This window comes from Falco cherrug, chromosome 3 (assembly GCF_023634085.1).
Source record: "Falco cherrug isolate bFalChe1 chromosome 3, bFalChe1.pri, whole genome shotgun sequence".
NCBI classification, from domain to species: Eukaryota; Metazoa; Chordata; class Aves; order Falconiformes; family Falconidae; genus Falco; species Falco cherrug.
In genome coordinates, this window is record NC_073699.1 from 91,197,901 (window position 1) to 91,212,713 (window position 14,813).

Consider the following 14,813-nt stretch of genomic DNA (forward strand, 5'->3'; position numbering starts at 1 on the left):
CAGTTTTGCTCAGTTACCTGCAAAACTTCCATAGATTTGAGGGTCTGGTTCCACAACTAGTTGGTATGCCCTTGAGTAACCTCTACTTAAAATTGAAATAAGCCAGCAGCTTGTGACCACCCCATCCCCCTTACATGATAATAGAACACTGTGATACTATCAAATCTTAATGATTATACAACTCTTTAGCAGGAAGAAAACAATGTGTGAGCAGATTGCGTCTCAGGCAACAACATGTGATCCAATATTAAACATGAGTTATTCAAGTTACAGAATTATGAAATCGTGGAAGAGCCCAGGTTGGAAGGCACCTCGAAAGATCATCTGGTCCAACCAGATGGTTGGTTATGTAGTGAAGAAGGCAAGAATAGGAAGAGAGAAACCATTTGCCTTAACAAAATAGGCCCAGTATTTTATTTCTGCGTGTTCTCATCAGGAATTCTCATCAGGAACCTTCTACCTTTCAGGTGGCAAGGGGTAGTATTTGCTGGGAAAAAGCACCTTAAATCCTTCAAGTTTGAAGGGGCTGTTGTTAATTATTATTATTTTTTTATTTGTAGGAATAACTGCATATTCTTACCCCAGTAATTTTTCCATCAAATCTGAAGTTTGGGAGAAAGTACAGTTCTTACCTAACATGCATACTGGTGATAGCTCTGTTCTGGCTTTTCTAGTAAACATTTACTGATGGTTCTGATTGTTACTGTGACTTGTGAACTTACAACCTTGATGAATTTAGATGAAATTTGAAGAGCTGCCTTTTGGAGAGTTCTGAGTAGTTTTACAGATCAAGCTGGGCCTACCTTCAGGTAGCTAGTCCAAGAGAATCTGGTCCTGGCAAGCAGGTTTCTCAGGCTTCTGATTTTTTTTTTTTTATTTTTTTTTTTTGTATACACCCTCCTCCCCCAACTCTTCTAAAGAGTAATTTTTCAGCACCCTTTGGGAAGTGTGGGTGCCCAGTGTGGTAGTCATTTTAACACTAGACTAGCCAGGTTATTGACACTTTTTCATTGCTCCGGAGTGCTGCCGTGTTTCCTGCCAAGCCTCTTGGCTGCAGCAGCGTAGCAGGAGCTTGTCTCTTTGTTATCCGCGATAATCCTGAAGAACTTCTGAGGTTTGGTGTTTTCCAGGACACTGGTCTGCCCATATTAAGTGTGAATTATGCCCATTGTTCCTGGGTGGGTAAAGTTGTATTCAGCTATATTAAAATGCTAAATGAGCTTGGCTTCCCAAGGGATTGAGCCTGTCCTTTGCAATCCTAAGGGGTTCAGTCAGCAGTGGGTTGTGCTTTTCCAGTGAAGTTAGAGAGCATGCAGCCAGGAACAGGCCCTGGAAGATGCCCATAAAATGTAATTTTTGAGGTGAAAATGCCCACACCCCTGACAACTATTCCTCACACAGCCATACTATTAATACTTATCAGGTACTTTTTACTCCATTACAGAGATTTTATTGTTTCTGTGTGCAGTTAATTCTTTAATCAATGCTTTGCACCATGGGGTCCATTGTTCTGCACAAGCTAGGTGAATTATTACTTACTTCAGCAACCACATTTTCCATATTCCAAGTGTAAAGTTTGGTTCAGCTTTTGTGTTTCAGGCTGAGTTGCTCTATTTTACTCGCTTGTACTCTCTATCAGTCTTTCTGTAGCTTTGCATAGAGTGGATGTCCCCTGTTTCCCTCTGTTCTGCTGGGCAAAATGTTTATCCACAGCTTCTGTTCTTTTGGCAGTGAAATTACTGCTTTCTTGGGGCACCTATTTTTGTATTAGATGCTGATACCCTCCGGGCATTAAAGTTTCAGTATTTTAGCTTCAAGCAACGGTGATGTTCCTGCAGATCCAAACTGGCAGACGTTGGTAGCCTAAATGCTAGTGTTTATTAGAGCAGAGCAAGGCTTGAGGGTAACTATGCCAAGTCTTGGCTCATTAAACCAGCAGGAAGATTCAAGAAGGCTGCTTTTAAAGATAAGGGCAAGAATTGGCACAGGGTAGACGAGGGTGAGAGAACGGCAGTGGGTAGGCCATGTGGTAGGTGTCTTCTATCTTCCCACAGATAATTTGAAGGCAAGAGCAGACTCATTGAGACCAAAGAGCTGTCATACAAGCAGGAGTAATAGCATGCTGGAGTAATAGTGTGCAGCACTTTTCACTGCTGCGGTTTAATTGGCGCCGGTCTGAAATTCAGGGGTTAGAAGACAGGATTGATTGCTGCTTTTATGAGTCCTAACTAGTTATTAATTTCTTGGGTTTTTAAGAATTTTGGTAAGTATTAGTGTAGGAAAATTGAATGATTTGTCTTTTTATCATGACAGGGTATGTACTTACATTAATGTAGCCTTTGGTTCGTTTATCCAGGGGAGCTCCCTTCCAAAGTTCCGCCAATACTTGTGTTCTTATAGAAACTTGGACTGGTTTAACTTGAACATGATTACCCCTTGTCTTTGTTTGCAGAAGACTTAGTATATTTGGATGACTCGGAGCTGGGCTGGACTGTTTAGGGTTGATAAGGTAACTCGATGTGGATAAATACTTCAGATTAGAATAAGGCAACTGTGCTTTTTCCCATTTATATCCTAAAAGAACATGATCCTGTAAGAGCAGAGACGAGAGATGCTTGTCTTTGTGCTGCCATTGTTAACGTGGTTTTCTCTAGAGTAAAATCTTATTAGTAGATTAGATTAGTAGAGTCTGAGCCATTTAAAGTAATTTAACAGATTTGGTCTAACTGGTAGTCATGCTAATAATCTGAATTATTATAAATGGCAAATTCATTGTAATACAGACAAAAGTACTTCACTCTTTCCAAAGCTCTGCTCAGACTGAAGCAGGGTCTGCGAGGGGTTTCATGTAGGATGCCGTATGTTTACCTTGTCACTGAGTGTACTACCTTGGCTGTGGGGTTTGGACTGAACAAGGTGGGCTGGAGAGAGCAAAACTGTATTCCTTGGGAAGCTATTGAAGCTATTCAAACCATGACCTTGAGGATGACCAGAAGAGACATGGAAGTGCAAAGGTGTGGGTCAGCGTGCAGTACATCACCCCCTTTTTGCAGTTACTAAACAGTCAATGTGAAGTCAATGGTAACCAGTTACTGTTGAGGATGGACATTTGATTTCCAGGTCCCACAGAGAAGACTACAGAGAAGTACCATTAATTGGTACTTCTGTGAGTATTGCAGATTAATGTGATCTGCTCTCCATGATACCAACTTGTCAATACTTCTACCCATTAAAGAAGCCTGTACTGAAGCTGATAGTAAATAACCTGCTTGCATGGTTTTGAAGCTTTCTTTCATTTTTCATGCTGCAGTCTTTAGCATGAAAACTTGCTGATAAAGTCTCAGGATGACTTGAGTGGAAGAGGCAAAGATTTTCTGTGATTAAGTGGATGCTTTTGTTTCTATTTCAGGAAAGCCCCACAGCATTGGCAGCTCTGAACGGATTCAGCTCTCAGGAATGTACAATGTTCGAAAAGGGAAAATACATTTGCCAGTCAACAGATGGACAAGACGCCAAGCTATCCTTTGTGGAACATGCCTAATTGTCTCATCAGTAAAAGAAAGCCAGACGGGAAAAATGCATGTCCTCCCTTTAATTGGTGGAAAAGTAAGATAATTTATGTTATACTTTTGCTTGCTTGACCCCTGTCTCTTTACGCAAAGAATATTGCATTCAATTATGATGATTCTGACCCTCCAAAAGCTTGTTTCTGTAAATGGGATTATCAAATTATATAAATGACTTTTGATTATTGTCAGAGTCATATTTAACAATTTACAATGTTTGGATTAAAGTGCTAAAGAAAAGTAATGGAAGCCCATTCAGTTTCTTTTTTTCTTGTGTGTGGTGTTAAATGTTTTATATGTGTGATAGTATACAGCTGAAGAATACTTACAGCTGTACTGTGTATGATCTGTACCATGCCTCCTCATCCAGGTTTGATCCATATTGGGTTACTCCTAAGATCTGAAAATTAACCAATAAAGGCATAGGCTTAGCTTGAACATTGGAATTTTTTTGAGTGTTCAACATTGTATGAGTAGCAGTCTGTTGTAAGCTAACAGCAGCAAATATTTTCATTTGTGAAAAGCTGAAACTGGACTTTTTTCTGATTGATTACTTCTGGAACCCAGGAGGCCCAGTCTGAACACAAGGAGAATGTGGGTTTTATTCACTGTGAGGATGACCAAGCACTGGCAAAGACTGCACAGAGGGGTTGTGGAGTCTCCCTCTTTGGAGATATTTGAAAACTGTCTGGACATGGTCATGGGCAACTGGCTGTAGGTGGCCCTGCTTGAGTGGGGGATTGGACCAGATGACCTCCAGAGGTCCCTTCCAACCTCAACTATTCTGTGATTCTGTGAAACTTTGGTGAAGACAGTACAATTACATTGATATTTCGACATAAATAATGTTTCAGGACACTATTACTGTCTTTATTAGCCAAGGTAATGGGAACAGAATCATCAGCTTGAGGATGAATTTACAGCTGAAGTAATGCTTCTTTACCTTGCATACTGATAAGTTTGATTCTTAAGAGTCATTAGGAGAGAAACAAGCTTCACAATGTTACATATGCAGACTACAGTTGATTCATTAATATTCTGCAGTAGCACTGTGGAAGGTAGTGCTGCCTTCTAGGAGCTGTTTTTCCTATCTCCTTTCATGATCCTTCACGTGGCTCTCCAGCTCCTCCCTGGAGGTACCAAAGTAGAGACATTGTCCTCTCTTAGCAGCAGTGGGTGAACTCTGACAGTGAATTGTATTCCTGGCTGTAGCACGCTGGAGAGGACAGGATTCAGGTCCCCATCAGCCTTCTCTTTGAGATGAAAAACATTATTATTATTTTTTAAAAATTTAAAAGGAGAAGGATTGCTTAACATGTAATTTCTAAGTTTCTTTTGCACAGAAATGCCTCATGTAATGTAAAGCATGTAGACTGCGTTAAGCAGAAAGTTGACAACAAATTTTAAAAAAGGAGAACTAACCTGAGAAAAATGCACTGAGGGCATCTGCCGACAAAGCTTGGGAGGAGAATGCTTGGCACAGAACAAATGTTTTTTAAATTATCGCTCAAAAAATTATTCTTCCTCAACCCCATAAATACTCTGCACTTCCTGGTTTGCAGAGGCTTTCCAGAATGCGGTGCTGAGACATTGATACCATAAGTTGTGTGGGACTTCTCATGTATGGTAGCAGAATGATGTATTCTGGGTGTTTTTTAGCAAGTTGAGAAATGCCAAAGAATTTAATTGGGGCTGTAAGAGAAGCATTTTGTTAAGCCTGTTTTTAATAACCAGGAGTATAAGTTGTACTTCTTTAGGTTGTATAAAGACAGCCTTCGATGTGTTTTACCGGGAAACCTTTCATGGTGCTCAGTCTGTCTTAAAATGCTGATGTTCTTGGTGGTTTTCTCCTTCGCTTCCTTCATCCTTCTGTTCCCGTTCCTTGCTTGTGTAGATTTCATGAATATTTGACAGCCAAGATCCAGCTTGAGTGTTTGAGAGGGTTTGTCCAACTCTGCTTGACAAGCTCCTCTTGGGCACACTTAAACTTTCCTTGGGGAGTTCTGCAAAGAGGCTTTTGATTCTTATTCACTAACACTTTTTCTTTCTCTGCTGTAGGTGGAAGAAGTGAAAAAGCACCAGCACTGTTTAGCATTTAGCTCCTCTGGACCTCAAAGCCAGACCTACTACATTTGTTTTGATAACTTCACTGAATATTTGCGATGGCTTCGACAAGCATCGAAGGTGAGAATAGTGCAAATTCCTGCCCGAATGGGATGTTCATAGTGTTTCCCCCAGTTCTGTCTTCTCTGTGCAGCAGTATAGTTCCTCTTCTGGGTTTGTTGTCATGAACTGCTGTGCTGCTGGTGGTGTTGCATAATTTGAGAGCTCTTGGTAACAGGCAACAGGGAGCTGAATTTTTCTGCATTTGTACTCAAACTGCTTTCTATCGTGGTTGTGTAAGCAAAGTGCTGTGCTGGGTTTTCTCCCTTTCCTCATCTTGATCCAGCTGGGTGGATGGAATGAGATCATTAGAACAAAAAGGATGACAAATAGAACTGTTAAAATGTCAGTTTAAAAAGTTTTGTTTCAATGTTAATAAAACCTAAAATAGTGTTGATTTTTTTTTTAATTTGTTCCTTACACAGAACCTAAAGATTAAATAGCTAGAATTAAGGAATTTTTTTCTTACTTGGAAATATTGCTGAATCTCTCTTTAGTTTTATAACTATTTGATTTTTGAGGGTTTTATTAAGTAATCATTTTATGTCAGTAAAAAACCCCACCAACTAAAGCTTTTGTAAACCAAATTGTATACTGTGCCTAGAGCAGATTTTATTATGGGAATTTAGTCCTGCGTTATTTCATTTTGACTCTTCAGTTCTACTTTGTGTTGTTGAAAGGTTGTTCTTGCAGTTAGCTGTTTTATCTCTTAATCCCTGCTACTTTTTTGATAAACCCTTTCTAAAGTAATTTTTATATCTTGAACCATTGTGTTTCTATATTTTTAACATGCAAGTTCTTTTGCTGTGCCGTCAGCGCTCTCTTTCTAGTTGGGCCTAAACTGTCCATCAGCTTTATACTTGATAGCGCTGTCTGTTTATGCTCTTCACTATGTTAAAGCAACTTCGTTTTATGTAGTACTAATTGGAGGTATTTATGGTGCGCTAGATCCGTTCTGTCTTTTTAGATTGCAATAATGTATTACCCAGTCTATTGCCTGTAGTACAGCCTGGGTTGTGGCCTTTTTTGAGAGGTTTGATTATTATGTCAAACTTTCTTCAAGCAGGAACTATGGCACCTCCCAACACATGCATCATTTAAAGTGTCCTTTAGGGTTTTTTTCTAGTAAGTTTTAAAATTCTTTTTAAAGATGCTGTTCTGACATCCCTGCTCAGGTCTGTTAAGCCTCAAGGTAAAAATCCCCAAGGCATGTTTCATGAGACAGCAAGGCATGGTCTGTCAGGTTTTTGAGTTCTTGCTGCTTTGTGGCTATCTCTGGGAGAGTAATGTCCTTTCATCTCCAGGGGCTTTGACATCAGATAAATGAAAAGCAAATCTAATGAGTGAGAAAAACAGTGGGAAACAATGAACTTCAGAAGTAGAGATAAATGACCAGAAAGCCCCTCTGAATTACTGGCAGCATAAGCTTGTTCTGTGCCATGCTGTGCTTCTCTCTGTCTCTCTAGTTCACCCAAATGACTAACAGCATTGGGACGATAGCCAGCATGAGAACATATCCTCATGCACTCATGATAACCTCCCATTTTTCTTATGTAAGAGTAGTAAGAAAATACATAGTTTCAAGTGTCTTTTCAGACTGTCAGAACTGAAGAAACTCGCTGTGCTCTTCTGTTTGTTGGTAAAACATGCTTCGAGAAATGATGCTTCATTTTTCCCAACTTGCCACCCCCAAAAACTGAGACTCTTGTGTTCTGGATTCATGGATTTTGAAACAGTACTTTGCCACTTCAAGTTGCTTTTTTAATGTTTGGGTTCTCTATCCTTAGACTGAAAAACAGAGACAAGCATGATTGTATGCAAGGCAGTTGTGTGGGAAGTACTGTGCAGTAACAGTGTTTCTGAAGAAGAGCAACAGAGAAACTAGTAATGCTGCAAAAGTACCTGTGATTTCCTCCAGCTGATGCTGTTCGTGCCTAAGTACTTAGTTCTAAGGCGCATTGTCCCTGATTTACAAGTACAAATAAAGGAGAGAAAGTTTCAGCTTCAGCTCTGTACTTCAGGCAAGCTGGCATTCTCACGCAGGAAACCCCCCCCAACGTTTATATGAGTTACTCTGCCTCAGGTGTTTGGAAGCTACTCAGGTTCAAAGAACTTGAAAAATTCTTGTTAACCAAGAAAATACAGTGTCAAGCATTGTATGTCTAAAGGCAAGCAAATTTAGGAAGGGAGATGTTATGACTGTCTAATTCTGAGCTTCTAGTTGCTTGTTAAGAGCTGAGTCACATGCTGCTTACAGACCCGTCTTTAATCGTGGTGTTGTACATAGTACTTGCACTTTTGTGAATTATTGTGAATAATATTTAAGGCTTTATTTTAAATACAGGTGTTATTTAATGACATTTGTTTTGAAACTGATATTCATGTTAAACTACTGCTGAGTGTAAGTTATCTGCAGAACTTTGTGTTCCTGGTGCATGCTGCTGAAAACTGAGGCTTCTGATACTTAGAAGTGCAATGAAAATTTTCATTATAAATCTTAGTGCTGAAGGAGATCCCTGGTAAAATATTTCATTAAAATTGCTCAATTCAGTTTTTAACTATGAAAAAAAATTTTCACGTCTGTCTTCTGTAAACTTTAAAAGAGCAAGAAGATGATGTTACTTTAACTTTTAAATAACAAGCCTAATCTTGAAAGGAGACTTTGCAAAGAATGCTTGCTCTGCAGTCTTTCTCCCCACAGAAAATTGGCAATGTTGACTTGTTAGTGGTTTTCCAGAATGAGACAAATCCTAATGCATCACTGCTGCAATAAGTATATGTATGCTAGAGGAGATTTGAATTCATGTTTGCAGAGGCTTGGGCTCAATTTAATGAAAAATGAGCATCATTCCTGTATAATCTGATTGGTTCTAACAGAGAAATCTATCATAGCCAAGACAGCTCTCGTGCTCTGCCCCAAAAATTTTTGGAAGGGGTTTCTGAATAGTGTTAGGATTGGTTGTCCTGAAGTGAACAGAACCTGTGGTTTTAGGATAGACTGGAATTATTGCACAAATACTGACCTAAATATCAAACTTAGTGACATACTTACTCCAAATAGGTCACTTTTACATATGCTGATTGAGCTCAAACAGAATATTTTTAAAAGCTGAAAATGTGGCTTGTTCTTTACTATTGATGGTTCTATACCACAGTGCATTTCTTTCCTTTTACTTTCCAAATACTGAAGTCCTAATTAAGGAAGCTTAAAAGGAAAATAACAACAAATTTGGTCCTTTGTGATCTAATATGTTCGTTCTGTTGCCAAATGTTGGAAAACAAGCTTATGCAACTGGGAGGGGGTTGGAAGGAGAAGAAAGGGACATCTTCATGGCTTTAAAGAATTTTGTCTGCATAAAGTTGGCATGATGGTTCTGGAACCCGCACAATTACTTGCAGAGCAATTCTGATTTGTCACTGTTTACTACTTGGACGTCAAACGCAGAAGGACAGGTGTAGAATGTGCAGTTAGTAGTGAAGAGGAGATGATGAGGGCTTTCCTTGTTGGCTACTTCCAGAACCTGAAAAGCTACACCTTTAACGTAGCAGGAGAGAGAGAGGTTTTTATGTATAAGGTGTTACTGAGTGGTGGAACTTGCTGGCATAAGGCTTATATTTGGGGTGTGGTGGCCAGCTTCTGCTGTTTGACTCTTCTAAAATGCTAAACTTATTTTAGCGTTTTTCAACATGTGAAATGGCTGTGTAAGGGTTGACTACTACACGACTCGTGATATGGATGGTTTGGCTGGAGTAAAAAGGGTTATCAGTCCTCCATGTTGCAAGACATACAATTAAAATGGGATGTCAACATCTGCCTCAGAAATACAGTATTGCAGAGCTTAAGCAGGGACATATTACACAATTTTGTATTCTTGGAAATAGCATGCATCGCTGGGCATGCTGAGACGAGTTATCTGACCCCGCAGAACTTCTCCCATCTCAGTTTTAGAAGAGCAGGAAGTGTGTCGACGGCTTAATGCGACAATTATTTCCTGCTTTAGTACTCGGTTCAGCTGGGCAGGTAGGGGAAGAGAGGCAATGAGAGACAAAGGCTGTAAATAACGCATGACTGCCTCACGTAAGCTGCCTGTGCACAGCCACACGGTACATGTAGATAGGTGGAGATGTACCGGCACACAGCTGTACGTGTGCACACGCCATCAGCTGCTTCCCAGGTTGAGTTGCACGGCTGTGGCTGTAGTGACAGTGCATTTAGTGGGGAATAAGCTCTTATGTGGGGCTTAGGTGCCAGGGTGGGTTTGTACCTATACACAAAAGAACCCTCCTCTTTAAGAGGAATATCCCAAAAGAGGTCCTTGATTTAAAAACTATCAAATTTAAGAGTTTTCTCCTGCGTGAGCAGGAGTATTTTCCCTTCCCTATTTCAGTCACGCTTGTCTTCAAGTCAGCAGTGGAAATGCATGTGGTGTTCCAGGTGACCCTAGCCTGCTGTGAAAAAGGAGAGATTAAATTATGATGTCAGTGTATATTATGTTTTAAAAGTGCTAAAAATAGCAAGAATAGTAAATTCAAGTGAGAAGAGTGTGCTGTCATGTTGGTCTCCTTTTCATGTCAGTGCAGAATGCTCTCTTCATATGTTTATTTGCATGGTGAAACTAGCAGAAAATCACAGTAGATTTGAATTTAGTTTATACTATACAAGTAAGTAATGCAGGAGCCTCTACAGCAGTAGTCTCCATCTTTCCTCAACTTGTATAGAGACCTACCTGAAGCAGCAGTACAAAATTAACTTTTTAGCTTTTTCTCTCTGAAGTTGCCTAGTTCTGACCAGCTGCCTCAGTCTTCTAGCTATTTTTTCAGTACAGGTTTGACGATTGTGTTCAGAGACTGTGTTGTGAAGCGTGGGTCTCAACTGTGTGAAGAGGATGAAGCTGATCTATGACTCTAGTAATACAGTTTTTATTTCTGCTGAGAAAAAAAAAAAGTCTGAGTTCTGACTGCACCCGTTTGGTGTTACAAAGCATATTTATATAAATAAATTGTACAGAATTGAACAATGAACTCCTGAACTTGATTGCGGTTCTACAAATATATTTCCAAAATCAGAGACCAAGGTGATTAGCTTGTGCAGTCGTTTACAGGAACAGTGCTGAGGAAATGTAATGAGCGACAATTGAGTGTTACTGCTGGAGATGTACCTGCTTTTCAGCTGTGCTTCATCCACCTTTGAGCTAGTGAAAGATTATCAACTGTGGGACTGCCTTTTCCTTCAGCACAGAAGATTCTGCTCATCGCTTTAATTAAAGCGATGGGTAATAAGCCATATCCACTTGTGCATATAGCTTCATCTTTATTTCAGATGCTGTCAGATGCTAACGGCTGACTTTCTCATACCAGTCATGGTCAACAACGGAAAAACCAAAGTGCAGATTCCAACTTCAGTGAGGAACACAGCCTTTGCACAGCTTTCTAATACAAAGTACAGCCTTCAGCCTGTGAAGAAGGCTTGAAGGTTAAATTAACCATACATTGTATTTGCCTTGGCTTGCCCATTAGCCAACTGACCTGTTTCCTATGTGTTTCCAGATACTATAATGAGCTGTAACGTTTTTACAGTGTTCATCGTTGCAGGGATTTTTGTTACCAAACCTCAGTAGTTGTCTCTTGAGGCATTAAGGACAGGCTTTTCTAAAGCTTGCTGGTCGGAAGCAGCTCGGAATACCTTTTTCCAAAGCCTTGACCGCAGGGCAGTGCCAATGGCCAGTGTAGGGAAAAAATCATATGCAGGGACAAAGTAGTTTAAGTAATTTGGGATGCTACTTGTTACAATTATGCCAATTTATACTGTATCTCCTCTCCAGGTGTCTGTTTAGCCTCTTAAGCAATGGATATCCCTCTTCTGGAGGTAAATGGTAGAGAACTTTACCTTAGTTTATATGAGATCTGAATTCCTAGATGAGTATTTTTGCTTTTACCTTTGCCTGTTGGTTATCACCTTTGGTAATTCTACAGAGAATTGCTGTTAGCAACAAACACACTATTTATGTTGCAGTTAGGGGTCTGTAACTTCACAGTCTTAGTCCATATGTCTGAACATGATCATGATTCTGGGCTGCCGTGTTTTTGTGTGTGTTGGGGACAGGTTGGAGGTCAGGGGCGGGCTGGTTGCTGAGAGGGTGACCGTGCAGTAGTTGGTTTGTTTATTATGCCAGTAGTGCTTGGAGTCTTGAAAATGAGTGTCTATAATAGTATGACCTAAAAATGAGTTTAGTATAATGCCAACACCAGTGGCATCTTTTGAAAATAGCCTTTAACCAATCCAAGGCTCTGCAAAAAGCTCGTTTTCTTTGAGGATAATAACTGTCCTGTTTTTTTCACATTTGTGAGACTACGAAATGCCGTTAGCCTGTTTGCAACTGTTGATGCAACATCCAGTGAAGAAAAAAGAACCTTGAAAAATTTTCTCATTTTTCAGTGGGGCTTTTTTTGAGCTGATCCTTACTTACAGGAAACATGATGACTCTTAAGTTTAGTGCAAGGAAGCCATTTTTTTTCCTCTAAAATGACAATATTGAGATAGTGCTTTCTTTAAAAATAGATCCCTAAAAATAAACCCACGTCTTCCTTTTGGCAGTGATTACAAGTATTTGAATATAAACAAACCTCTGGTTTCCATGCAGAACTTGACTTCCTTTCTTTTTTTTTTTGTGTGTGTGTGAGATCTTCAGTATTTGCTCTGCAGTCATATCTGGGCATTCTTGCTGTGGGTGGCTTCTTGTCATCCCAAGTCTGAAAGCAGAAGACTGGGCAAAGCAAACTTAAAGCCAGTTTCGTTTCTCTTTTGATGGTAACACCATCAAAGGAGCCCCAGGGAGTGTTCCTCCTCCTCTTTCCCTGCAAAACCTATTCTTTTGTGCTTTTTGTTGTTAGAGGTTAGTTGATGTTTGGGAGGTGATGAACAACTGAATGTGTTTCAGCGTAGTCTCTATTAATGGTTTGGGAGGGAAGCTCGGTGTTTTGGCTCAGCTGATTAGTTTTCCCTGTCAAAATAGTTCAGCTGATTCCAAGTGGTATAATTGGTGACTTCAAGCTTTTCTCTTAGTTTCTGCTCTAGAGAAACTATAGCTTCACTATATTATTTTTTTTCCTTTTCTTTGCTGAAATGTAGAGTCTGTGGTCCTTGTTTTGGACTTGCTGCCTTCAGTTAATAATAGAGTAGTTATTGAAGTATTGCAGCCAAGAGTGAGAACGGAAAACTAGGTATTGCCCACACATCTAGAATAGCTTTCAAGTGATGTCTTTTGAAGCCTCTAAATCAGGTTTTGATATTATTGAAGCTGAATTTGTGCAGCTGTAGCATAAATACAGGGAAGTATTGCCACAGTGTATAGCTAGAAGCTCAGTGAGATGTCACAGATGTCACCTTATAAGGTGTGTTCAATCCAGGAGGATCCCAAAGTATTTTCAGTAATCTCTGGGTGTAGACAGGTGGGAGTCAGTGAGGGACTGTAACTTTGCTCTTCATGAAGCTCAGAGGAGCTAAGTGTCTGTGGTGAGCAGATCCCATGAGACTGGAGAGGGTTGCAGGGCCTGGCATACTGCATAATACTGTGCTATGTGTAAGGTGATAACCGAGTTGGTCTTGAAACTGAATGGCTGTAACACTGAGAGCCTTTCCAAGCAAAGTCTAGCAGGGGGGGGAAAGGGAGAGGAATTATTAGCAAAAACTAATTTTAGGGACTTGTCTCATTAGGCTTCTTCCGTAGCCAGTGAAGAAGGAAAGAAGGAAGGTCTCTGGGGAGAATGGGAAATAAGCAGTGGAGACCAATTTTAGGCCCCAGGCCAGTAGAGCAGAGCTATATTCATGATTGTTTGCATTGTAAACCACTTGGGTCAGAAGGCTTTTCTGAGTTACTATGAAATAATGGCATGAAAAAGAGTTCGTCTCACTGTAGAATTAATCCATATGATGCAGCTGTGTAGAAGAGCCTAGGTCAGAAACTGAGGACCTAGCATAACCTCTTACTTAAACAAGACCTCATAACCTGTTCCACGTGGGACTGGGAGGACTCAGACAAGTGAGTATCTACTGGAAGTCTCACTGGCAAGAGTCTGAAATCTATAGTAAATGCTGAAAGAAAGTCTGCTGGAGGGCTGTTCATTGTGAAGTCTGCTTGCTGGCAGTATGGCAGCGTGTCTTGGTAAAAAATTAAGTCTAACACAAGTTGCAAGAAGAAAAAGGAGCATTTCTCAATTTTTGTGAGACAGTCACCTGTTTTGCAATATTTACAGATTAATTGTTTTCAGTCAAGCTGTGTTAAGAATATTAATATTCCTTGCTCCACCAAATGGAGATGCAGATGTCTGAATTATATGTAGCTTAATGCTACAGCTAATTACTGTCCCTTAACTCCAAGTTGCATCTTAAGCCTTGTCCTTGCAGGGGGTCTTGTCAGTGTAAACATCCCAGCATGACTGCCACCAAGGTAACAGTGTTGATAATCACTCCGTGTGTAATATTGGTTCCAGTACCTGCTCTCTAAAAGAAGAGCTCTTTTCTTTCTGGAGAAACAGAAATACTCATATTCTGGTTCTGACTTCAGATAGTACCAAACATTTCCAAATGACAGGTGACAAATGTCACTTTTTTTAACAAATTCGCACTTCCAAGGTCTTGATGCTAAACCTGCGACGCTGACTGTCATGTCTATGAATTTTTTTCTGGGCTCGTATCATGAAGAGTAAAGGAAGGCAACTTCTGCTTAATTACCTGCACATTTCCCTCTCCCCTCACACAGTTGCTACTACTGTTTTCAGTGAAGTTGTTACAGCTTTGCACAAAGGCCAAAATTCTGCCTACTATGTAAATCTTTGCTCAGAGCTAAGGAGAGGAGAGCAGGGACAAAGTAAATAATCTTTGTGCTCCCGAGTCTTGCCTGGGGTGAGGTGTTTGTACCAGAGGCTTTTGGGTGCATCACCTGCAGGGAAGAGATGGAGCGAGAAGCAAGGGCTCTGTGAACGCTGCCACACTGGCATGTGCTCCTGCCCTTTCCTAGTAGGCTATTACAGCTCCTTTCTATGGCTTTGCCTGTTGGGTTTGCGAATCTGAGTGATGGACATGAC

The 14,813-nt window shown here is 40.3% G+C and overlaps 1 protein-coding gene across 2 annotated transcripts in view; it reads left to right on the forward strand.

Moving 5' to 3' along the window:
* Window positions 1-14,813, forward strand: part of PHLPP1 (PH domain and leucine rich repeat protein phosphatase 1) — a 143,304-nt gene that overhangs the window by 74,245 nt on the left and 54,246 nt on the right. For both annotated transcript variants that reach the window (XM_055704900.1, XM_027799234.2), the window contains exons 2-3: window positions 3,410-3,606; window positions 5,625-5,750. In XM_055704900.1, coding sequence (XP_055560875.1) covers window positions 3,410-3,606; window positions 5,625-5,750 — 323 coding nt within the window. The remainder of the gene's footprint in view (window positions 1-3,409; window positions 3,607-5,624; window positions 5,751-14,813) is intronic.